We start from the raw sequence: 25,511 nt of genomic DNA, 5'->3' as shown, positions 1-25,511 counted from the left end.
TAGGGCGAAAAGCGTTACAACAAACAATTGATGGACGGAATGCTGACAATGCAGACATTCTCCCCCAGTCAAGAGATCTGGGTTAAATCCATCGTTCTTTTGCCCACTACGCCACCCCAGAACGATGGATTTAACCCAGATCTCTTGACTGGGGGAGAATGTATGCATTGTCAGCATTCCGTCCATCATTTGTTTGTTGTAACGCTTTTCGCCCTAAGTGGGATGGGTATTCCCAGACGTGGGACCCGTGCTCACTACGCCACTGGAGTCAAGCTATCCTGGCTGATGACGGCTGATAGCCAGAAACCGGTCCTAGGATGCTTGATTCCGGTCCAGGGAAGACATGGCTTGGCAGTTCGGGCTGGACTGTTCCCATGAGGCACAGGGTCAAGACTGATTTGCATATGGCCATGTCTAAACTGGGGTGGTGTAGTGGGCAAAAGAACGATGGATTTAACCCAGATCTCTTGACTGGGGGAGAATGTATGCATTGTCAGCATTCCGTCCATCATTTGTTTGTTGTAACGCTTTTCGCCCTAAGTGGGATGGGTATTCCCAGACGTGGGACCCGTGCTCACTACGCCACTGGAGTCAAGCTATCCTGGCTGATGACGGCTGATAGCCAGAAACCGGTCCTAGGATGCTTGATTCCGGTCCAGGGAAGACATGGCTTGGCAGTTCGGGCTGGACTGTTCCCATGAGGCACAGGGTCAAGACTGATTTGCATATGGCCATGTCTAAACTGGGGTGGTGTAGTGGGCAAAAGAACGATGGATTTAACCCAGATCTCTTGACTGGGGGAGAATGTATGCATTGTCAGCATTCCGTCCATCATTTGTTTGTTGTAACGCTTTTCGCCCTAAGTGGGATGGGTATTCCCAGACGTGGGACCCGTGCTCACTACGCCACTGGAGTCAAGCTATCCTGGCTGATGACGGCTGATAGCCAGAAACCGGTCCTAGGATGCTTGATTCCGGTCCAGGGAAGACATGGCTTGGCAGTTCGGGCTGGACTGTTCCCATGAGGCACAGGGTCAAGACTGATTTGCATATGGCCATGTCTAAACTGGGGTGGTGTAGTGGGCAAAAGAACGATGGATTTAACCCAGATCTCTTGACTGGGGGAGAATGTATGCATTGTCAGCATTCCGTCCATCATTTGTTTGTTGTAACGCTTTTCGCCCTAAGTGGGATGGGTATTCCCAGACGTGGGACCCGTGCTCACTACGCCACTGGAGTCAAGCTATCCTGGCTGATGACGGCTGATAGCCAGAAACCGGTCCTAGGATGCTTGATTCCGGTCCAGGGAAGACATGGCTTGGCAGTTCGGGCTGGACTGTTCCCATGAGGCACAGGGTCAAGACTGATTTGCATATGGCCATGTCTAAACTGGGGTGGTGTAGTGGGCAAAAGAACGATGGATTTAACCCAGATCTCTTGACTGGGGGAGAATGTATGCATTGTCAGCATTCCGTCCATCATTTGTTTGTTGTAACGCTTTTCGCCCTAAGTGGGATGGGTATTCCCAGACGTGGGACCCGTGCTCACTACGCCACTGGAGTCAAGCTATCCTGGCTGATGACGGCTGATAGCCAGAAACCGGTCCTAGGATGCTTGATTCCGGTCCAGGGAAGACATGGCTTGGCAGTTCGGGCTGGACTGTTCCCATGAGGCACAGGGTCAAGACTGATTTGCATATGGCCATGTCTAAACTGGGGTGGTGTAGTGGGCAAAAGAACGATGGATTTAACCCAGATCTCTTGACTGGGGGAGAATGTATGCATTGTCAGCATTCCGTCCATCATTTGTTTGTTGTAACACTAGTGGGCCTACAGCACTAATTGTGCCATCCAATTAAGTAGTGTGTCAAACAGGTTTCAGGCCTGCCATTGCAGTCTGTGTGTGCCATTTTAAACTGACATTTTGAACTGCCAGTCCTAAACCATTTTTAAGTACAGATAAGTCACCCCTAAGGTAGGCCCTAAATAGTCCATAGAGCAGGATGCAATGTATTTAAAAAGTTGGACATGCATTTTTAAATTACCATGTCCTGGTAATGAAAAAACCTTAAATTAGTTTTTTACTACTGCAAAGCCTACCTCTACCATAGGAGAACATTGGATTACCTTATTACATTTAATGAGTGTTCAATTTCAATTGGGAGTAGGTGTAAATGTCGAGTTTGGTGTCTAAAGAACTGAAATTTTGAATCCTGGTAATGCTAAAGTGAGATTTTGAGTCACAATTCTGAAAAGGCCACTTTCACATTCAGTGCTTACAGTCTGCATCTGGGTCACATGACTAGGTGTAGCTGGCAGTTGGTATTTGTGCATTGCTCCCAGATAGGGAGACAAAAGGAAAATAGATGTTGGCAAGATGGGGCATCTCTAACTTGATAGGAGGAGGAGTTGTCACCTTTGTACATCACAAAGTCTCTGTCTGAGCACACTGATAAAAGGCTTGACACTAGTCTTTTGTGCCCTCACACGAGCTGGGGCCAGGGCAGGGAGGGAGGAAATTCCAAGCACCTCTGGGGATGGAATCCTCCAGAACCTCCTCCTACTTCAAGATGGCACCAAGTATAAATATTGGACCCTCAGACCCAACTCTGCAGTACATCTTTGAACCTGTAGAAGACTGAGAAAAACTGTTGTGCGGCTCTGCAAGGAAGACTGATACTCTGCTGCCCTGATACTCCTCTGCCCTGCTGCCTGAGTTAGAAAGACTGGACCTGCGTCTTGAACTTGCCTTCTGATCAAAGCCGCAGAGAGACAAAAGACTCCAACCATCTTGAACCCAGCACCTGGACTCTGCCTGCTGTGAGTGTTGCCCCCCTAGGTGGTGCCTCCCCAGTCCTTGACCCTTGGAAGTGGGCCTGAAGGTGCTGTGTCAGGCCAGCTGTGGTCCTGTGAGCAATACCGATGCAGTGAAATGCATTTCCTTGCAGTCACATTGGGACCACGGCTGTGCAACGTATCCCTGACTCAGGACCTTGCATCAAAGCCCACAACTACCTTGGAACCACTCCTCCACAAATCATCCTCGGCGCACGCTGTCTCATTGCAAGCTCCTCGTCGACAGCATCCTCCATGACAACGTAGCACTCCGCATCATAGCCCTGCGGCTTCCTCAGAACCACCTCCGCGTGACTCATCCTCGATGCTGGACTTCACAACGCAAGCCCCTCATAAACGGCATCCTCATTGATGATGCAGGACTCTGCATTGCAGCCTGCAGCTTCCTCAGAACCGCAGATGCCTGACGCACCCTTAAGGCAGGATCTTGCATTGCTAAGCAACTAGGATTTAAGATTCTTTGTTCAGCTAACCTAATTTGGCCCCTGTATCCTGCCCATGCTGAATCGTGAAAAGCCTGAACTTATGACTTGTCCCGGTCCCGTGTGACGGATTACCACAGTACACGCTTTGAGCTTTTAGGCGCTATTTTAATTTACATCTTTAAAATGGCATATCTCTGGTTCTACTGATTTCGTTTTTGTTGTTTTGGTCTCCAATATACATTAGGTCGAGCATTTGAGACCTCTTGTATATACTTTAGTATATACTTATATGTGTATGTACTTTTTGGGCTCTGGAGATCGGCCCTAGGACTTGTCTGCTTTCGCTTAGGGACTTTTTTTCTGTTCAACTGCCTCTATTTAACTGTTTTGATAGAAAACGACCAGCAGAGGTCAGTAAAATGCCAGACTCACTTTAGCATTCTCCAGATTCCAGTCTGTAGAAATTGTCTTTCACGAGCACTTGTAGACAATAATATTTGATTCACATTGTGTATTTTCAGTGATATGATCACCAAAGACCCTGATTTTATATTAAAAACAGAGCTTTGGACTAAACCATTTCCCTCTGAAAGGCAATATTTCTCTCCATGTGTTCCCATACCTGGTGTGTCACGCAGTTTGGTGCTTACTTTCCCTCCGTGTTAAAGAACAGTAGATGTTTCAGCACCCAGAATAATGTGCTGCATACCTAAATACATATAAGGAGGTCTCAAAGATGAGACCGATTGTATTGCAAATGCTTGTTTTTTATTGTAGTCCAGTTTTCTAAATAGGTGTGGAATTTTTCTTGTGTTGTGTTTTCACTTTATTACTGTTTGAAGTGCTGCATAAATAATTTACAAATTGCCTCTAAGTTAAACCTGACTGCTTTTGTGGCAAGTTACCACAGAGTAGTTGAGCACAGGTTAATTTGGGTTTGCATGTGTTTCACCCTGACAAGAATTGTGGTTTCTGCTTGAGTAGGGTTTCACTCTCCTCAACCTGTAAACCAATTTTCTACAGTTGGAATCACTCAGGTACTTATAAAAGACCCAGAAACCTCCTCACAATGCAGTGCAGTTAACCAGGAGGCCAATGCAATTCATTAGGTTCTCCTGTGATTCATACCAAGGCCACAAGCTGCATCTACAGTAGTAGATGACTGCGCTGATAGAAAGTGTCCATAGCATTGAAATTAAATACCTGCAAGTTAAGTACATATCATTCTCATTTAACACTGTAAAGTGCTACACAAACGAGGAGCGAATACCTGAAACTAGCTTTCTGAGTATAAAATATATTAAAGTGCATTGGCTGAATATTCAGACATTTAATTGAAAGTAAAAAATGGGCGATTCTTAGACACATGCTCATAATGTGCTTAGATTTACCACTATGTAGAGAATTAGCCATGGCAATCTACAGAAATTCTTAAATTTGCATGCATTATTTTTCTAATATTCTCAGTGTGGGTAACTTTAGCAAATGTGATAATTAGCAGGTAGCATTTCTCTTCTCCAAAGAGAAAATGTTTTCCCTGTGCAAAGTACCAAGTAAAATGAGTGTGAATACCCAAAAACCTATAAGGTTGTGGATGTACTAGGCAGCTTGCATGGCCATTGTGACTCTCCACCTTCCAGTCCTAATCTAAATTTATTTCTGCAGAAAGTCCATCATACTAACATACTTTATGAAGTTGTACATTCCATCTGAAGGCATTGTAGTTCCAAATTCTGGGTATTAGGATTTTAGAATCTGTGTTAAGTTACCAGCATTTCCGAATTGCACTTCTGCCATTTTTGTTACCTCTTAGCACTATCAGAATTTGGGCTCCTTTTCCACATGGTTCTGAGATTTTTCATTGACTGGAATCTTGGTGTTCTTGTGTGAATCGGTTTTGTCAGGGAAGGCAAGAGACCGTCCTAGCAGTGTATGAGGAACACATGGTGTTAAACAATTAATCAGTCCAAACATCAGCTATTCATTTTTTTGAAAAACAGTTATGTTATTTTCGTGTGCATCTATCCATTTTTATTATTTAGGGACTGCTATAAATTCTGCCCCAAATACTAACTTGACATTTTTATCAAATACCATGAGCTTGTTTGACTGGACACTGTTGAAGGAGCACAGATCGCATGTCCCGTGAATGTAGTGTGAACACACTGTGCTTTATGTCATAAAATGGAACAATTTTAGACAACACTCAACCTGAATGGGAGAAGGAAATACAAAACTGTGGGAAATGACCCCACTTCCAACAGGCCTATATGGGGTTAAAATATTTGTTTCCCGTCAACACTTGTGAAAATGGTACAAAAATGATTCAAAGTTATTTCCTACTTAATTTTCAAATTCAGATTTTATGTTAATAATTTAAGTGTAAAACTTACATTTGTAAAAAAATTACTTTAGGATCCCCCAGCCAGGGCCGGTTTTAAACCAGTTTGCCACTCATTACATCTCCAGAGCTGGATACATATCCTTGCCTGGTGAGAGCTAACATCTCTGGCTCTGAGGTCAATAGCGTGCCTCTGAAACTAGGAGGAGCACATGTGTGTTACCTGCTGACTACTTAGCATGGATTAGCTATCTGGGAGCAGACATAAAAAGCTTGCAGAACAAATTACAGCTTTAGCACTACCTCTTTTGACATGAAGATACCAGAGACAGCTTCTCCTATTCAAGTCTCCCTCAGATAGTAAGGTTCAAGTCACAGTAAGGGAGAGAATCAGTTTTGACTCTGTCAGATGGGAGGAGAGCTTCTCTACATAGGGGTGTGTCTAAGGTACTAAAGACAGGCCTGCCTGGTGGCAGAAGGAGTTTGCCATATTAAAAAAGAAATTCTGGTTAATGTTACAGTAAAACAGTTTGCTTGCTTAAGGGACACTAAAACAGATGGACTTCTGACAGCAAGTGGACGCAGCTGACCACTGAAGACCTTGACTGGACCCTTCAGGAGGCATGGCTGGTGAGAGACCTGGTGCCTAGAAGGATTCCCTCAGGAGCTAGAGGCTGCAGGCATGACCACAAGGAACTTTCCCAGCATTTGGAGGAAAGTTTAAATTAGTGATTTTCTACACCTCAGGAGGACTAGGACAAAGTGCTGCAGTTTGACCAGTGAAGATACACCCAAGGTGGGCAAGAAAAACTGGCTCGTCCCGCAGAGTTTTTTTGCTGCTCTGAAACCTGTCTCAAGGGGACCTCATGGCAAATGTTTCCAGTTCTGTGTAGCCATGCCTAGCTGCAGCTTATGAATTTTGACTACCATAATTTGGTAAGTGCAAAGGTAACACGTTTGTCTCAGCAGCTAAGTAGTTCAGGTTTGCCTTATTTGTAGCTTTTGGCTCACTGGGAGCTCAACAATGACGCATCCAACTTTAAGCGACACTCGCTGGTCATAGCCTGGGACCATACCCTGCTAGAAGATTTTGACTTCCATTTCAGGTGCTTAATCAGATGGTAAAATCTTTGACTGGGCTGACCCGATGGTGACATCCGCTCAATTGCGGTTGAACTGAAATGGTATCTAGGTTCCAGTCAGCCTTGAGCAGTGACTTTTGACTCTGTTTTTTATAGGTTTGTTAGACATCTCATGATCAAGGTTGCGCCACTAAGAAACACGGATCTGTTTCACAAATACATTTGTAAATCTGCAGTTTTAGTAGAACTCCTGGGAATGGGTGCAAATGTTCTACTTTCTTAAAGCGTTGTCAGTCATAGGTTTCCATGCATACCACTGGCAATGTTATGTGATATTTTTATACAATGTGAATTCCCCAAATCAGAATTATACACAAAGTAAAGATCATCCTTGAAGTAAGGTAGCCTTGCTTAGGAGTTGAACATTTTTTTTTGCTACACGTAGAAAACATTATTTACCTGGAGAGTCACCTTACCCTACTTCTCAAGAGGTTTAGTACTCTTCTGATCTCCTTCTCTCTCTAGAATAGGATTTATTCCAGCCTTTTGCTGGAGTAAATAGCTGATGATTACTGTAATAGAAAAGGGTGGGAGAGGAGTTTGAAAATGAAAACAAATTTACTGGTTTGTGTTTTCACAGACTGAGGGCAAAATGTACAACCATTCTAAATTGCGACATGCAATTTGCGCTTGATTGCAAGTCGCAAATTGCGAGTCGCAATTTAGAATGTACAACAGTGTCAGAGACACTGATTGCGATTTCCAATGGGGTAGAAAAATGAGAGGCTCATGAATATTAATGAGCCACTCGCAATTTACGACCCCATTTGGAATGGCTGGCCCTCCCAGGGATGGTGGTCTGCTGGGCTCAGCGTACCTCCATGTCTGGGACTGCTTTTCAATAGAGCAGGTTTTTTTTGTTTAAAATGCAGCCCGCTTTTCTTAAAGGGAAAAGGGATGCATTTAAAAAATAAAAATAAAACGTTTTCATTTTTTAAAGGCAAGGAGTGGTCCCTGGGACCACTGCCTGCCCATAAAAAATATTTTCCCTGCATTTGAAAGGGGAAGGGTCCCCTGGCGACTCCTTCTCTTTTGCGAGTGCATTACTACCTTCTAAAAGAGGGTGGTAATTTGCAAGTGATTTGCGACCGCAATTGCAGTATCAAAACATTCATACATGGCTTTGGGGTTGCTATTAGGAAGGGAACGCCCCTTCCTAATAGCGACTCGCAAAACACTATTTTGCGACTCGCAATTTATTTGTGAATCGCAAAATAGTGTTTGTACATGGCCCACAAGGATTTAGCATGTGCAAACGGGTCGCAAACCTGTTTGCGCATGCTAAATCCCGTAGTACATCTGGCCCCTAATACATAAACTCCACCTTGATCTGCCCACTTCCCACCCCTGCTGTGGGGTTTACTACAGCAAATTGTATACATTAATGGCATACGTTTGTCTATTAGCAAACGTGTTTGCACCTGCTGGTATACTTTGTGGCTACCTGACTTTCGGGATTGTGCCCTGTTAATTTCAGCTTTGCACACGAGGCTCTGTTTACATTCAAAGTAAATGCTACTTGCAGTGTAAGATATGGTGGTTTATTTGTATTGCCTTGTTTGCAAAGTATGCTGAGTTGCCTTTCATTCCAGCAATTGTTTTGATTGTCTTTTTATTTCCCCGCAGCCAAAAGGGTTCAGACGTTACTACAGCTCACCTCTACTGATCCATGAGCAGTTTGGATGCATCAAAGAAGTAATGCCAATTGGTGAGAATGTATTTAAGCCAAATATGTTTAAGTGAAAGAGTGAGTGAGCATTGGTTCTATCTACTGAGCTGTCCGGTAATGTGTGACAGCTGGAATTCTGGAGACAGATTAATTGCTCAAGAAATGCACCTGAGCACACCTATGCAATGTTACTTTTATCCACATACTGTAGTAAAGCATCAAAGAAGAACACAAACAACTTTGGAAGCACGCCGAGATATTCTGGGACTGAAAGTCCGAATGCGCGTACTTATCACGGTACGAACGCCCATCATTATAAACCGAGTAAACATATATGGCTAGCATGGACTGTGACATTTTTGATTAAAAGGAATGCATAAGCCTTATATGGTTCACTTTGATTACGTGAGCCTTCGTCCTTTGCGTGATTGAAAGAGATCCCAACCGGCAATATAAATATTCACAACAGAAATATAGTTTCTGGCACATTGGAATGTTCTGTTCTGCGGAATTTCGAGCAAAAGCCTTGAGAAAGTCCAGGAGGACGAAACGCGCGTCGGCTGCTGTTTCTTTGTCTCTAATGGAATAAAATACTATTGATCAGACATATCTACTACTGTGGACTACTCATTGAAAGATTGTAAATTGGAACTGATGTAACAGAACTCTATTGACTGGAGCTGTTCTTCTTTGATGCTTCACTACTGTATGAAGATAAACGTAACATTGCATAGGTGTGCTCAGGTGCATTTCTTGGGATATTTGGTCTAGACTGCGGCTGCAGATCTAGCAGATTTTTTACCTAAGGTGGATGGGTAGTACAGCACCATAGAAGCACCCTAATATTTGAACTAATGTTGGAATTGATTGCCTAACTGTTATGACAACTAACTTACAGATGTGCAGATCATAAAGCATATCCACTTTGTGTTCATGTGAGACAGATTAATTGCTGTAAGGTAGAATGAAACACTCTTCAGCTAGGCCCTCCTAAGCGAAGAGCCTGTTGGAGCCCTCAATAAGAAATCCAGCTACACAACCATCTGAAAAGACAGCCAGTTCCACATTGTTCTGCATGACTGACATGAACACTCTTGAGCATGGAATGCATAGTCTCACTATCTATAAGGAGGTAAAAAGAAGCAAATGGACTGGGTTTGTTTTCGCGTAAGTGATTGAGTTCCAGACCCCCAGTCAGAAGATAACGGGGTAAGCAAGAGCTACTGGGCCCAACCGTTGAGGTTGAGGCCTTTAACTCCTGATGTCCCAGGGCAGATCCTACTAGGGATCCTGAGCAACTGTGCCAAGCACCCCTTCAGCACTTGTTTGTCATTGGTAGAGTGGGCCAAGCAGTCCAAGGCTTATCGGTGGGAGCATGATATAGGGGTGAGCACAGGCTCACAACTCAATAAGCTCAGCAGCAGCAATAAATTAATGTCCAGTCAGAAGCAGAATCATCTTTATTCAGCTGCCAACAGCCATAAAAGTAGTAAAAAACATGTGCAAAATAGAAATAAAATACATGTAACACCATTTAAGCAGCCGAGAAAATGTATAAAATTGCACATGGTCCATCAATCTGCTGATGCAACAGATAAATTAATCTAATATCATTGATCTCCTGGAGCGGACCGCCGCTTGAAGAAATTGTCCAGTCAAATGTTTGAGTTTATGAAAAAAGGAGCATTTATATACAAACACAAAGTACAATGAACATTCACAAACAATATACATAGTCCCCTGAGTTCAGGGCTCTAGTGTTTCATAGGTGGGTCCCTGAGTCTCATTTCCATCTATCTAGCGATACTGGTTATTCCCCATTCACTATAGATGACATTCAGGTTAAGGCCCACTAGTAGTTCGAGTCTCAGGAGTCCTACACTAACTTCTTATTAAAATCAGAAGTATTCCAGCGCCAGACCTCTATCTGTCACATTAATCTTACCTGCACCAGCAGTATCCGAGAGACTGGAGTCTCTGAGTGCACCCCATGCTAATGCTCTTCTCTCACACAGTAAACTTTAAGAAAACTTCACTTGAAGTTGGCCCAAAGTGCTGGATCATCTCTTACAAGGAAAGGAAAGTGAACCAACATAACTCTCACCATCCATAAGACCTGTTGGTCAATTGTTGGCTTCACTTGAAGTGCTCTTAAATCAGTCACCTGCTCACTTGCGTCTGGATGATATCTTCCACTGGTTTTAATCTCATCATAACTGTCTTTCCCATTTTCCCTTTCTCTTATTATTTTTTACAGGCAAAGTGAACCAATATAACTCTCACCATCCATAAGTCTGTGGGTCAATTGTTGGCTTTACTTGAAGTTCTAAATCAGTCACCGGCTCACTTGCTTCTGCATGATATCTTCTGCCGGTTTTAAACTCATCCCATTTTCCCTTTCTTCTATTATTTTACAGGCAATTTTACTCAGGCATGTAACACTATGTCCTGATGATGATCCCCAAAATTTTCAAAATGGATCCAAACATCGTCGACTCTATGCACACAGTAAACACTTTTCTACTTAATATTACTCATGTGTAACGGTGTCCCAACACATCTCAGCTTGGGCTATTTCAATGTATAACATACAAGCAATTCGCTCTGCCTGAGCCTCTCTTTTGTTTTTCTGGTTTTACTCTGTACACAGGCTTAGTAGGATGCAGGCTTGTGTCCCACTTTATTGTTTCTGTGTTAATTTTACAAATTAAAAGCATTTCTGTCCAGCTGGACAGCTTTAAATATAGTACTAACTCTGAGTCTATATTCATCTTTCCTTACATCTATTGTCCTTGTTTAGGGACCACGGTGTTGAAAACCCATAACTACCCAAGGTCCCTGACCAATTGAATTGCGTTCCCTTGTTCTTTATTGCGTGTAAAGGAGGAGCAAAAATTACGCTGATCCTGAGACATAGGGCCTGATATAGAGTTTGACAAACAGAGTACAGTCCTTCAGAGGACATTATATATGCCACCCCGAGTACCATGCACCAAATTTAGCGATCACTGCTGGCCCAGGGGTGACCTCTCTAGTTTGATAGGAGCCAGCATCAGGATAGTTTTTGTCAAGATACATGAATTTTATTGGAGGGTCGCTGTCACTTTCGATGGCAGTTCCCCAAAACAATACTAAGGTGGGATATTGTTATTTTCAAACAAATTACTAATGACTAACACACCCAGTGAATTTTTCCCTACCTGGGGGTTTTTCTTTGTTTTTTTGGCTCTGTCCCACTTGGTGATGACAGAACAAAAGGACACTATACCATTCACCCTAAATAGAGTCGGAAGTGTAATGCCCTTCCTCCAAGGACCCCTACTCCATCTTTGTTTCAGAGAATCGTTTCTAATGATGGAGCCAACTAGGTCTCTGTTGAAAGATGGCGGTCTTTCCTACCCTAAATAGGGCAGGCGGATCAAAAATTCAGATGAAAAACACATGCAGCCCTGATACCGAAGACCATTCCTTGTCCATTTGAGCTACTCTGTAGAGGAATGCAATAGTGGTGAAAGTGTTTTATGTCCCCACATTGAGCAACCAAAGTGTGATGTCCAGAGGCTTGACACCTGATTGGTGGAAAAGACATTGCTGAGAATTGCCCATGCCCATGAGGTAAGTCTCAGGGAGCGATGCATGAATATTATGGCCTCAAGTGATTTGAAGATTTTAGGAAGTTCATCCTTGAAAAGGGCAGCCTAGGGATGTTGGACATAGTCCTTCTTGGGGGATTTTCATAAATCATTTAGCTTTTTCACTCTTGCGGGTCTTTGGGGGAGTGCGACAGCACTCCCCCGTCTTCCGGCTGTAGCAGGGGTGTGCGGCGGCACTCCCCTCCATCACTTTGGGGCGCGGGGATGGGGCCCCACAGGGACTTTTTCACGGGGAGCACAACGGCGCTCCCCGGCTTAGCTTCAGGGGGGCCCCGGAGTTTGGATCCCGGGCGCCAGAGACATGGTTGCGGGGGCGCGATGGCGATCCCTGCCCTCCTTGGATGCCGGGAGCCAGGGTGGGCTCCTGGCACCACGATTGGGCCCCTTAACGGGGAGTTCAACGGCACATCCCCAACTTCCATCTTCACGGGGTGCGCAACGGTGCTCCCCTGCCTCCATTTTTGGGGGGGCCAGGGTGGGCTCCTGGCACCCCGCAGGGCATTTTCACTCAGAGCCCCATGCGCTTCATCGTCGTTCGGCCAAAGATCAAAGAATGCCTACCTTCTGGGGGGCATATCTTAGCCCCCAGGGGACCGATCTTCCTGATTTTGGCCTCTTCTTGCTCCTGGTGGCGCTCCCCAGCCACTGGGAGCACTTTCTTTCGCCATCTTGATCTCCAGGAGGGTGAATGCAGCAGGTAAGGGTCTTCACTGGGTCTCTGCGCCAGCCTTTTGCCTGGCTCTCTTCTCCTGGTCCTCGCTTCTCCTTGAGCAGAGGTCCAGGCTTCTGGTCACTTGTCCTGGTCTCCTCTTTTGGCGCAAGTCAGGGTCCTGGGCCAGTCTGGAGGTTCTTCCTTTCAGCTGCCCATGGTGCCAGGCTCCAGCACCAGTCATCCTCAGCAGACCACACCCCTGAGAGAGCTCCTCTTCCTGTGCAAACTCTTTCAAAGAAATGGGGAGGGGGCTGGCAGGAAGTCTCTGTTTGCCCTGTCAAACAGCGACACATCACTTCTCTGCCCCTGCTCCCTCTTTCCTGCCAGACCTCTGGGTTTGTTCAAAATGGCGTCGTACAGGGGTCTCATGCCACATGGTCTCTGAAAGCCCCTTCCCCCCTCTCTGCCTTCTCTCCCGAGCAGCTTGGTGCCTGGCACCAGGTGACAGCTGCTGAAGGATGAACCTGTAGCTCCACCCATCTTATCTTCTTGGAGTGGAGGCCTTTGCCCTTGGAATGCTTGTTGTGCAGGGCTGGGCCTCTGATGCTACAGCTTGGGGAGGAAGGTCATTAATTCAGCCTGGCAGGGTCAGCCCCAGCTAGGCCCTGGTTATGAGCTGACTCAGAGAAATATGACATTTCTGGATGACCCAAAAGCAGTACAAATATGACTTTGGACTCTGCAGAATACTTCTTCTTGCATAAGTTACAGTGGACTCTGGTGCGTGTCTGGAATTTGTAGGCCCTGGGAAAGTAAAACTAGCCCATGTGCTCCCCATCCTCATAGGAAAGTAATGGAATAAAAACAGTAAAGCACACTGACTTTCCCTCAAATTTTTCTTCCCATTGTACAAAACCCATTCCATGTCACCACCCAGTTCTGCATAAGTCCTGCCACACCATTCACCTTGTAGCTGCTCCTGGGCTGCACACGTCAGGAATCTCCCCTGCGCAGCCCTTACACTTGTGCACACGCATGTACACACGTGTTTGCATGTAAGCAGCCCGTTGCTTCTTACCCTGGCTGCAGCGCAGCAGCCTACTTTTGCCAGGGGGACACCGGCAAAATACACAGGCAGTCCCTTTCATCTTGAGTTCACTGTGGGTGAGTCCCAACTTATGAGGCTCTCCCACAGTAAAAGCTCAACAAATAGGTGTTCAAAAAGCAAAAATCCAGGCGAATCAGATGGTCAGAACCATCTTCTAACAACCATTATACAAAGAACATATAGAATAATGTTGATGCTCAAAAAATTCTTCTTTTATTGAGCAATCGTGTGTAAATCTCCCTTGGAGAACTTCATTCAGTGATGCGAAAGTTACAGATGAGGGCTTCTTGTAGAAATGAAAGAATCCCAATGCATTTTGGGCGTGTTAATCCGCCCTTCATCAGGGGATTTCTACAAATTAAATGAACATTGTGTCTGAACAAATTTACAATGCCTCTTGTTTAGTAAAGAATACAATGCAAACAAATAACGTACAAATAACATACGCAGGTCCATTATCATGAGAAAGACAGATTAAACAGTCTCTGGGATGTCTAGGCATTTCTCTGCTCTAAAACTTATTGAGTGCCTTTTAGTTTGACTCCAGCCCGAACTGGAGGATGGGGGAGCACATCTATGCATTCCCCAGAGACAGCTATAAACAGCCCCATGGCAGACAGGACTGAAATTTAGTGGCGACATCTGTGGTTCAAAGGGAAACCCTCTGAACCACCACCAACTTCAAGGGCAAACTACAGTATAACTACTGGTGCCATACTTCAGCATGGTAGAGATACACTTGTGGGGCTGTTGGACCGGAGATCCTAGAACTGCTTGGTGCACACTTCTAGACAAATCTGTTGTGCACAAGGAGAATTACTGCCTTTGGAAGGGACTGTGTAGGATAGTCGGGGTTAGCTGAATGGTGGAGGAGGGCTTGGGCCATGGGGTCTGCATGTGCATGATTAACTGACCTACTGAATATCAGTTGCACCACATTACGGCGCTGTGTATGTATGTGTGCGAGTATGCTCCATACGGACCTGCCTGATATCCGTGGCACTGCATATTGGTGCTGAGTGAGTGTGTGGAAGTGACTAGCTGTTATTAATTAGACTGCACGTCAGTGTTGATTTGCATGTTGATTCCTTGCCAAAAGAATAATACGTTTGACATTGGTTTTTACCCGTGTGGCCTTGGCCCACAGTGCTCTTTAAAAGTATTGCTATTATCTGTGTGTACATATTTATGATATTTGTGTGAACTGAGGTGCACCCTATAACTGTGTGGTATTGAATTATAAAAATTTACCAGGGTGGGCCTAGTTCTTACAACGTTTCGCACAGCATAAGGATGCTGGCAGGTAAAATAAGATCCTTTGCGAATGTGCATATTACTGATTTCATTTTAACAAGGTTGAGCCTAGTACTGCTAGTGATATTTCAGTATGTGTTTTATGGCCAGAAATACTTGAAGTTCATGTTGTATTAATTAATATGTGTGTTGAATACAAACTTTATTTGCATACACCACATGTGAAGTCCCTTTTGTGATGCTCAGTGTATTTATTGTGTTAGAGTGCTGTGCCAATGCTTTACACACTGCCTCTGTGATAAGCCTGACTGCTCAGTGCCAAGCTACCCAACGGTGAGCGCAGATTATACCTTAAGTGTAATCACCTTTCCCTGACGGCAGTGGTAGGTTCGGCCTGGCTAGGACCTCGCCTCAGCCAACCAGAATGTGCCAATTCCAACAAGGGGTAAGAAGCATTGCTTTTCCAGGCATTGAATAGGGTACACTGAGAGCATAATGGTTCCTGCATTCCATTGCAAGTTATAGAGAAGACTGATCAAACATATTTGAGCCCTGGTAATTGAAGCAGTAACATTCATTTTGCATTTAGGTCCTTGTAACTCATATATGAGACCATAATGTTTTAAGGGCTACTCATCTACTCTTACATTGAGCAGCCAGGATTAGGCATATTGGGGGACAACGGTTAATCAATCCTAGTCCACAGGATAGCTCAGGTGTTAGATGACACTGTGTTTGAAATAAAATGCTGGAAGGACTATTAATGTTCAACTGCAGAGTATGAGTATTTCTATGGAATAGATTTCTTGCTTAAGACATGGCACTGATCCTCAAGGTATAATAGGAATCACATTTTTAAGAGCTTATGCAAGGGATTTTATTATTCTGATTTCATAATGTGTTCCAGTTTGCTTGCTGGGATGGAGACTAAAGCAATGTCCAGTGAGGGGCCTCCAGTATGAACACGTTCTTGAAGCAGAATCTAGACTAAGATGTGCATGGTTTTAGTTGTGGTTATTGTGGGCAATTCCATTTAGTGATTAGTGCATGATCCAAAGAGCCTAAACGAAAATGCTTTGCTTGACTGGAATCTAAAATAGTATATAACAGACAAATGCTGCTGTGTTCTGGACCAACGGAAGTGTACAAAGGTAGTGCTAAGCATCATCCAGGTACTGTCAGTTTGTATAATCAAGACCTAAACGAAGCAGAGCCTTTGCCTGGTGTGCAAGGCACATGAAAGGAGGAGCCTTACTGTAATGATTTTAACCACAGTGTTAATGTAGTGCTCGTGAGAGTTTCAAGTTCCATACTGAATCTGTCAGAAGTGCTGCAGTGACTAATGCAGTGGGCCAAGGCAAAGTTTCTTGCAAGTTCCTCCAGTTAGTTAAATTCGGTTTTGCGTTATACTTTTACCTATTGATAGCTGGCATGTTTTGAGACTTGCAAAGGGTAAGTTGGTTCAGTTTTAGAGCTATTTGCATATGATGAGTTGAATTGTAGCAGGTTAGGCTGTGGGTTAATATCACAGAATGTTGTAGGAGGAGCAGTACAGTGAGTAAGGAGTATAGAGCATGATACAATCTCGCTCTGCAGAGAACAAGAAGATTTATAATGGAATTCTGCCACATATCCCCAACTCCTTAACATAGTGAATGAAGGTAGCGTGGTGTGTAGTATTGATGCTGAATCAGAGGTTGAGCAAAATTCTTGCAACTGCTTGACTGCGGTCTTTGTGGGAGTTCAGTTTTTCCCAATAAGCAACAAGGGTTTATTCTGTACCTTTTGTGGCTGAAGCCTGACTGAGGACCATCCACCAGTACATTTTCTTCAGTGAAATCCCATCTATACAGTAGGTCGGGTAATCTTGCCATTAGTTTGGATGTGAGCTGTCTTTTGATAATGTGTCTTCAAACTGTAGTGTCTGTCATGATTTATGTAGATATCTTCAGAATTTGTTCAATGTAAGTAATCTTAAGGTCTTTCGGCACTACACCTGAGTCAATGAAGGTATTTGGGATTTCTCGAGCTGTGTGCAAAAACAAAGGTACCTTTTCAAGAAATTCATCATTTCCTGAAAAATAGCCAGTCATTTATCAGCTGAAGATCCATAAGAAATCCAGAGATTCCTGTTGCAGGCATCAGAGTGGAAAATAGCTACAAGTGAGGGTGCGCCAGGCAATGAAGTCCAAGACACTTGTTACAGTTTAAAAAAAGCCTTTATTTCAAAATGTGTTTTTTCAAAGTTCAGTAGTAAATAAAGCTCAGCCAATGCGTTTCGTACCACTAGGAGAACTTCATCAGGGCTTATAATATCACTAAAGGGTATCAAGAAGCGTTTGTGACTGTTCACAATTTTCTTCAGTTTATTGCGCTGGAAGCTGTCGGAGTTTCACAGGCATAATCAAGCCCGTAGGCGAATCCATCCACATGATGTTGCTGTCCGCATCTGAAATCGGCAGCAAAATCTCCACGATTTTGTTGCTAGTGGAGGCAAAGCTGACCTTACAGAACCAGGAGCTGATGATACCTAGTACAACCCTTGATAGTGAGGTGCATGCATGCCAGTTCTTAAACGTTTGCATCAGTGCATTTTTGCGTGTGGACTTCTTCTCTAGGCTTGATGGCTCACTGGACTATTGTATCCACTCCAGAAATCTGTGAATGACCTCAAAGTCACAGGTTCAAAGCTCGGCGGCTCCACTCAACCTGTCAACCTTTCTAGGTCAATAAAATGAGTTGCGTTGAGATGGGTTACAATAAACATCTGTTATTCAGTGTAAATGCATCTGAGTGGATCAACGTGTGCTTTTCTTTGCTTGGTAAATGTATGTGCATTTCATATGATGTAAGTGTAAAATGGCGCGTGTCTAGATGGGTTTGTGTTTTTCAATTAAGGTTTGCAGAGAAATAGAATTAGGAAAGGTAGAACAACCTTACTTATTGGGTCACTCATGTCTCTCCTCTCTTGTTGCAGCATGTGGTAATAAGGTCGACCCTGTGTATGAAACCCTGCGATTTGGAACATCCTTGGCCCAAAAAAACAAGAAAGGAAGCACTGGAAGTGGATCTGATTCGCCAAACCGGAACTCTGTAATTCAGTTTCATTATTTTAGTTTCAGTCTGATAACTTTATCTTGTCTTCAAGTAGAAGCAGAACATTGAATAGTGTTCACCAGACCCATTTTGGAAATTCTACTTAGCAGTGACATGGCGCCTTTACACGTCCTAGATCATATGTTTAAGAAACACACCCATTCTGTTCTGTTAGTATTGCACTAAATATTGCTTTTCTTTCTATATTTCATGTTTTTTATACCAGTACCGTAAGGGCAGGATAGTGAATGGCAGCTGCACTGCGAGAAAAGGCGGAAACCATAATTAGCAAATGTAATCAAATATATCCTTTTTAACACTCTTTGGCATGGCAAAATGAGCCATTCATTATATAGGCTGAAGACCGTTTCTTCAATGTAGTGTTGTAAAGAGAAAGGAATGCCCTTCACCTAAACAGATATAGGGCAGACTGGTAGAATCTCTTGACCTTGCAGCGGTGTACTTCTATATGTCACTGGCTGCCCACAGCTCCAGGCTTGTACTACTCATTGGCAGGGAAAGAAGCACCTTCCTAAGTTGCTGGTGGTGAGATGGGAAATGAAGATGATTTTTAAGGCTGATGGAATATTATTTTGAATAAGTAGATCATGAATAGATGGATGGATAGATAGACAGACAGACAGACAGACAGACAGACAGACATCTAAGACTTTGCATGTGGTTGGTAATTGTCCCCTGAAGATTGGTTCCCATTTCATAGAGGAGATGGGGTATCCCTCTCTCAGAACCATGTCTAAGGCTAAGTTGAATTAAACCCTTTGACCACCATAGCATGTGTAACTGCCTGACATGCTATCGATCCCAGCTCTTCTCCTTCCTATTCTCAACTCCTCACACTCTCCTACATCTCAGCACCAATGCCTACAATTCAACGATGCCATCATAGGAGCTTAAGTTCTGGCTCACACTTGAGCAATCTGTACAACAACACTCATACAGATACCTGTCATACATATAGGAAAACAGTGAAAACCCCCAGAAGAAAAGAAATTCCTTATCAGTTATCAGTCCGAGGTGCTGTGAATACTGCCCACTCCTCACAATATTGAACAACTACACTACTTAATGTATCAACATCACTGTTGCTGAAGAAGTGATTATTGTGTAGACACTAGGAGCTTCATTTACTATATTTTGACGCATGATAGCTCAGCAAGCCTTCCTGCTGCATTGCTGTGCGTTAAAATAAAATGTCTACAGGATACAGCAAATTCCTGTCCTTCTACCGTGCGCACAAACAGCAGCCGTGCGTCAACGCAAACACCATTGGGCCAATGTGCAAGGGTGCCTGCGTTGCAGAGATGATCGTTGCACAAAAACAATAATTAATGGCATTTTGCTGCTTCTATGTGTGGTACACAATGCAGCACACAAAGAAAGAGCAAACAACGAGGAGAAATAAAAGTATTTCTCCTCGTTGTGCAACTACTATACCTCCGCTGGGGAGGCGTAGGATTCTGATGCATGCCCATATTTGCAACTCTTTGTAAATCTGGGAATGTGTCAGGTTCCATGGATGATGCTTGGGAACTCCCAAAGCAACACCCATGGAACACCCCCTTGACGTAGAGTAATGTGTGAAAGAGGCCCATATTTACAAGGCCATGAATAGTCAAGCTCGGTGACTTTATGTGGCAATTGTAAATATGGGCAGGCACACTGCGCCGCCGGTGCATCTAAAAAAGTTACACACCGGCAGCGCAATGGGCTTTTAAATGAGGCCCTAGATTTCTTGTCCTTATGCCACTGCAGATTGACTGAGTGCTTTAGATTATTTAGTGCTGACCATAACATTCTTATCACCTGAAGTGTTTCTAGTAATATAAAAAAGATACCAAAAATACGTTTGAAAGAGATATACACAAAGCTTGTGAGTTCCCCAAAAAAAAAACCACCCTTGCCTTTCTACCAACATTATATGCTCAAGAATGCTATCATCAAATAATCAACCCTTAAAATGATCAAGAAAACAAATAAATCCATGTTTCTTTCTTGATTGTAATGGAGACGCATGAATGGGAAAGATTTGACAAACAGGGGTCAGAAGACCTCCTGAATTTGCACCTCCATTTTGAAATTATGATGATTCAAAAATTGGAACAAGTAGACATAGTTATATAATGAGAATGCAGTGTTACCCAGCTCCTCCCTATCAGTGTTAACTCTGAGAAGGATACATAGATGTTTAACAACCTTATGTGGGATATCAGACTGTTGATGAGGAACAGCTGGCTACACGGAACACCTGTAAAATGAAATTGACTCTACTCTAATCTTGGCCGGTGAGAGGAAGCTGTGAGCTCTATATGGAAATGGAAATGTGTGTGTGCCAGGGAGACACCCATCAAGCTATTATTTAGATACTATCATTGAAGTTGATCTTTGACCAGCAATTTTCAATGGATTGGTTGGTTCATGTGCTTACTAAATGCCACAACCCTTACGTCTACACCCTTTCAAGATACATATGTTACCAAAGCATGGGCCAGGATAAGATCTAATTTGGACTCATTTAATGCTTTGTTCACCAGAGCTTCTTAACAAGTCCTTGGGTCACCTACAAAGATGCTAAATTATTCTGCCAGTGTGGTGGTGGTGAAGGGCAGCATGACAAAATGGCACATCTATTATGAGAAAAATCACATTGACTCAAAGAAGCGTCAAGTTTCAGACTGTGATCTTGGTCCACAAATCCACCTGGCAGGAGTGCCCACAACACTGGAGGCATAGCTTATAGGATATTCCACTGATAAACTCTCATATCATCTTCAAAAAGTCCTGTTGCGGGTACCATGTTCCAGGGGGGCACCCCTAAGGACAAAATGTTACAGATGGAAGAGGTTAGCCTCTGGAATGTACTTTCTTCAGAAATTGGGAAGGTGGTCCTTGGAGGCTCTATAACATTTAGATAGTTTTGATGCTTTACAGATACTATAGACAAGATGAAATACGCTTGAATCTAAACTATTAGTATAAACCATTCTCACAAAACAACAATCTCCACTTTTCTAAACACCCATTTACCCCTCTCCCATCACTTACTCCTGCAATTCATAAGTAATGCAAGGAACTGGATTGATAACTCTGTGGTAAGAGTCTTTTGTTTTTATCTGAGCTGTTGCTGAGCTACGAAACCGGTAAACAGTTGGCAGCTTTGGCAGCAAAAACAAATTGGGTTTCTGTAACGAATCCTGAGCTTACCTTTTCAGGTTGGCATGAGCTACAGGCTCAGAGAAAGCGCACGTGCATAATTCTTGCAGCACCAGAACAAGATTACATTCAAAATCATGAACAGATTTTCAAGACAGTTTAGTAAAAAAAGTAAAATGTCAAATGTAATGATTCAATATAGTATAACAATACAAATCAGGTAATGGCAGGAAAAGGAAAAGGCAAAAAATACCCATAAGAAGAAAAGGGGTTACAATTAAATTTGTCAGTGGGCTGCAGTGCACCAAGATCTAGACACTCTCCAAAATCAACCAGCAATTGAGTGAGCTTGGGAAGATCGTGCAGGTACATCCTTGTCGAAATCTGTGGGTAAACAAAAGTGGAGTAAGGGTGAGAGACTTACCTGAGTCTGCAGTTTTACCAATGGGCTTAGAATCTTGTGTACATCTCAAAATCATTCAGTGACCAACATTCAATTCTGTAGTCAAACAGGGCTTCAAAATCTTATATATCTTCATTTTACAGTCACTCTGGAGCCTCAAACTTTGCACTCAAATCAGTAAGCGGGGCAAGCCTGGAGGAAGTGGCTGCAAATGTGTTGTCTTTTTTAGGTAGACTTAGTACCTTGGGCTGGTCCTCCTGAGGTTAAAAAATGCCCCAATGTGAACAAAAACATATCATCTAGCTGGGTGCTTTTATTGTGTCCAAACATTAAAAAACGATTTTGGGGGAGCCCCAGGCCAGGGATTCCATGGAGGAAAGCTTCTCACTCCTCTATCCAGGGCTACAGACAAAAGTCAAATTCAAACAGGGGCTGCAATTACCCTACAAGGTACACATCCTGCTCTGCCCTAGGACCTTCCTCCCTTTCACAGCTTTATGGGGAAACAGTCCACAGTTAATGGCCTTTCTGGAAGAAGTACTGGAACCCTCTTCTCCTTATGGGTGGAAGGATTTCAGCGCCCTGAACCTCAAGAGTGACTTTAGCTCAGAAAATGGAGTGGAGGCAGGTTTTATTCAGGCCTTCCTCAGGTGACAGGAGTTTGTCTCCTTCAGTTTCTTCTGGTCTCCTTCAGACGTCCAGCAACATTCTGCTTTCCAGCTGATTGGCAGCCTTCTTTAAAATAGCAGCTTAGCTGTAATTGGTGGTAACCCTTAAAGCTATTGTCATGACTTTTCCAATGTGGCTCACCTTTCTTTTTATACTTGGCTTATTTTTAATATGGTGCCATCCAAGGATCAGAAAGACTTAATCCTGTGTGTTCCATAATATTTAAAAAAACAACAATTGATGGACAGAATGCAGAACAATGTCATACATTCACCCCAGTACAGAGATCTGGGCCTAAATCCATTGTTTTTTTGCTCACCATGCCATTCCAGTTTAAACCCAGCCATATGCAAATCAGTCTTGACCCTGTGCCTCATGGGAACAGTCCAGCCCGAACTGCCAAGCTAGGTCCTCCCTGGACTGGAAACAAGCATCCTAGGACCGGTTTCGGGGTTTCACCCCTCTTTAGCCAGGATAGCTTGATTCCAGTGGCATGGAGAGCACGGGACTCACGTCTGAGCATACCCGTCCCACTCGGGGTGACGAATGCAAAAACAACAATTGATGGACAGAATGCAGAACAATGTCATACATTCACCCCAGTACAGAGATCTGGGCCTAAATCCATCGTTTTTTTGCTCACCATGCCATTCCAGTTTGAACCCAGCCATATGCAATTCAGTCTTGACCCTGTGCCTCATGGGAACAGTCCAGCCCGAACTGCCAAGCCAGGTCCTCCCTGGACTGGAAACAAGCATCCTAGGACCGGTTTCGGGGTTTCACCCCTCTTCAGCCAGGATAGCGGAGTGGGCTAAAGAACGGTGATGGATTTAACCCAGATCAGTTGACTGGGGGTGAGTGCTTGCAATGTTCAACACTCCGTCCATCATTTCCTTTGGTTTTTGCTTTGTTCGCCATAGGTTGGCAGGGTATGCTCAGACGTGAGTCCCTTGCTCACTTTGCCACTGGATTCAAGCAAGCCTGGCTGAAGACGGCTGAAATGCCAGAAACCGGTCCTGGGAAGCTTGTTTCCTGTCCAGGGAAGACATGGCTTGGCAGTTCGGGCTGGACTGTTCCCATGAGGCACAGGGTCAGACTGATTTGCATATGGCCATGTCTGAACTGGGGTGGCGGAGTGGGCTAATGAACGGTGATGGATTAAACCCAGATCAGTTGACTGGGGGTGAGTGCTTGCAATGTTCAACACTCCGTCCATCAGTTCCTTTGGTTTTTGCTTTGTTCGCCATAGGTTGGCAGGGTATGCTCAGACATGAGTCCCTTGCTCACTTTGCCACTGGATTCAAGCAAGCCTGGCTGAAGACGGCTGAAATGCCAGAAACCGGTCCTGGGAAGCTTGTTTCCGGTCCAGGGAAGACATGGCTTGGCAGTTCGGGCTGGACTGTTCCCATGAGGCACAGGGTCAGACTGATTTGCATATGGCCATGTCTGAACTGGGGTGGCGGAGTGGGCTAAAGAACGGTGATGGATTAAACCCAGATCAGTTGACTGGGGGTGAGTGCTTGCAATGTTCAACACTCTGTCCATCATTTCCTTTGGTTATTGCTTTGTTCGCCATAGGTTGGCAGGGTATGCTCAGACGTGAGTCCCTTGCTCACTTTGCCTCTGGATTCAAGCAAGCCTGGCTGAAGACGGCTGAAATGCCAGAAACCGGTCCTGGGAAGCTTGTTTCCGGTCCAGGGAAGACATGGCTTGGCAGTTCGGGCTGGACTGTTCCCATGGGGCACAGGGTCAAACTGATTTGTATATGGCCATGTCTGAACTGGGGTGGCGGAGTGGGCTAAAGAACGGTGATGGATTAAACCCAGATCAGTTGACTGGGGGTGAGTGCTTGCAATGTTCAACACTCCGTCCATCATTTCCTTTGGTTTTTGCTCTGTTCGCCATAGGTTGGCAGGGTATGCTCAGACGTGAGTCCCTGGCTCACTTTGCCACTGGATTCAAGCCAGCCTGGCTGAAGACGGCTGAAATGCCAGAAACCGGTCCTGGGAAGCTTGTTTCCGGTCCAGGGAAGACATGGCTTGGCAGTTCGGGCTGGACTGTTCCCATGAGGCACAGGGTCAGACTGATTTGCATATGGCCATGTCTGAACAGGGGTGGCAGAGTGGGCTAAAGAACGGTGATGGATTAAACCCAGACCAGTTGACGAGGGGTGAGTGCTTGCAATGTTCAACACTCCGTCCATCATTTCCTTTGGTTTTTGCTTTGTTCGCCATAGGTTGGCAGGGTATGCTCAGACGTGAGTCCCTTGCTCACTTTGCCACTGGATTCAAGCAAGCCTGGCTGAAGACGGCTGAAATGCCAGAAACCGGTCCTGGGAAGCTTGTTTCCGGTCCAGGGAAGACATGGCTTGGCAGTTCGGGCTGGACTGTTCCCATGAGGCACAGGGTCAGACTGATTTGCATATGACCATGTCTGAAGTGGGGTGGCGGAGTGGGCTAAAGAACGGTGATGGATTAAACCCAGATCAGTTGACTGGGGGTGAGTGCTTGCAATGTTCAACACTCCGTCCATCATTTCCTTTGGTTTTTGCTTTGTTCGCCATAGGTTGGCAGGGTATGCTCAGACGAGAGTCCCTTGCTCACTTTGCCACTGGATTCAAGCAAGCCTGGCTGAAGACGGCTGAAATGCCAGAAACCGGTCCTGGGAAGCTTGTTTCCGGTCCAGGGAAGACATGGCTTGGCAGTTTGGGCTGGACTGTTCCCATGAGGCACAGGGTCAGACTGATTTGCATATGGCCATGTCTGAACTGGGGTGGCGGAGTGGGCTAAAGAACGGTGATGGATTAAACCCAGATCAGTTGACTGGGGGTGAGTGCTTGCAATGTTCAACACTCCGTCCATCATTTCCTTTGGTTTTTGCCATAATATTAGAAGGCACACAGGCTAGCACAGTTATGTTAGATCCCTCAGCCAACACCTTGGCCTGCTATTTAAACAGGTATCACCTTGTACCTATCATAGCAAACCCCACTGAAGTTGGTAAGATTCAAACTGCTTATCTTTATATTGCACACAATTGGAGTGATGTGTCAGTGTGTTGACAAATCTGTTCTA

General features: G+C 44.4%; 1 protein-coding gene across 1 annotated transcript in view; it reads left to right on the top strand.

Annotated features, from left to right (window-relative positions):
- STAC (SH3 and cysteine rich domain) overlaps positions 1 to 25,511 on the top strand; it is a 943,669-nt gene that overhangs the window by 646,009 nt on the left and 272,149 nt on the right. The window contains exons 4-5 of the mRNA XM_085607561.1: positions 8,389 to 8,470; positions 18,076 to 18,191. Of these exons, the coding sequence (XP_085463687.1) occupies positions 8,389 to 8,470; positions 18,076 to 18,191 (198 nt within the window). The remainder of the gene's footprint in view (positions 1 to 8,388; positions 8,471 to 18,075; positions 18,192 to 25,511) is intronic.

The sequence above is a fragment of the Triturus cristatus genome, chromosome 5_2 (assembly GCF_964204655.1).
Source record: "Triturus cristatus chromosome 5_2, aTriCri1.1, whole genome shotgun sequence".
Taxonomy (NCBI): Eukaryota; Metazoa; Chordata; class Amphibia; order Caudata; family Salamandridae; genus Triturus; species Triturus cristatus.
This window is presented reverse-complemented; position numbering and strand designations above follow the sequence as displayed.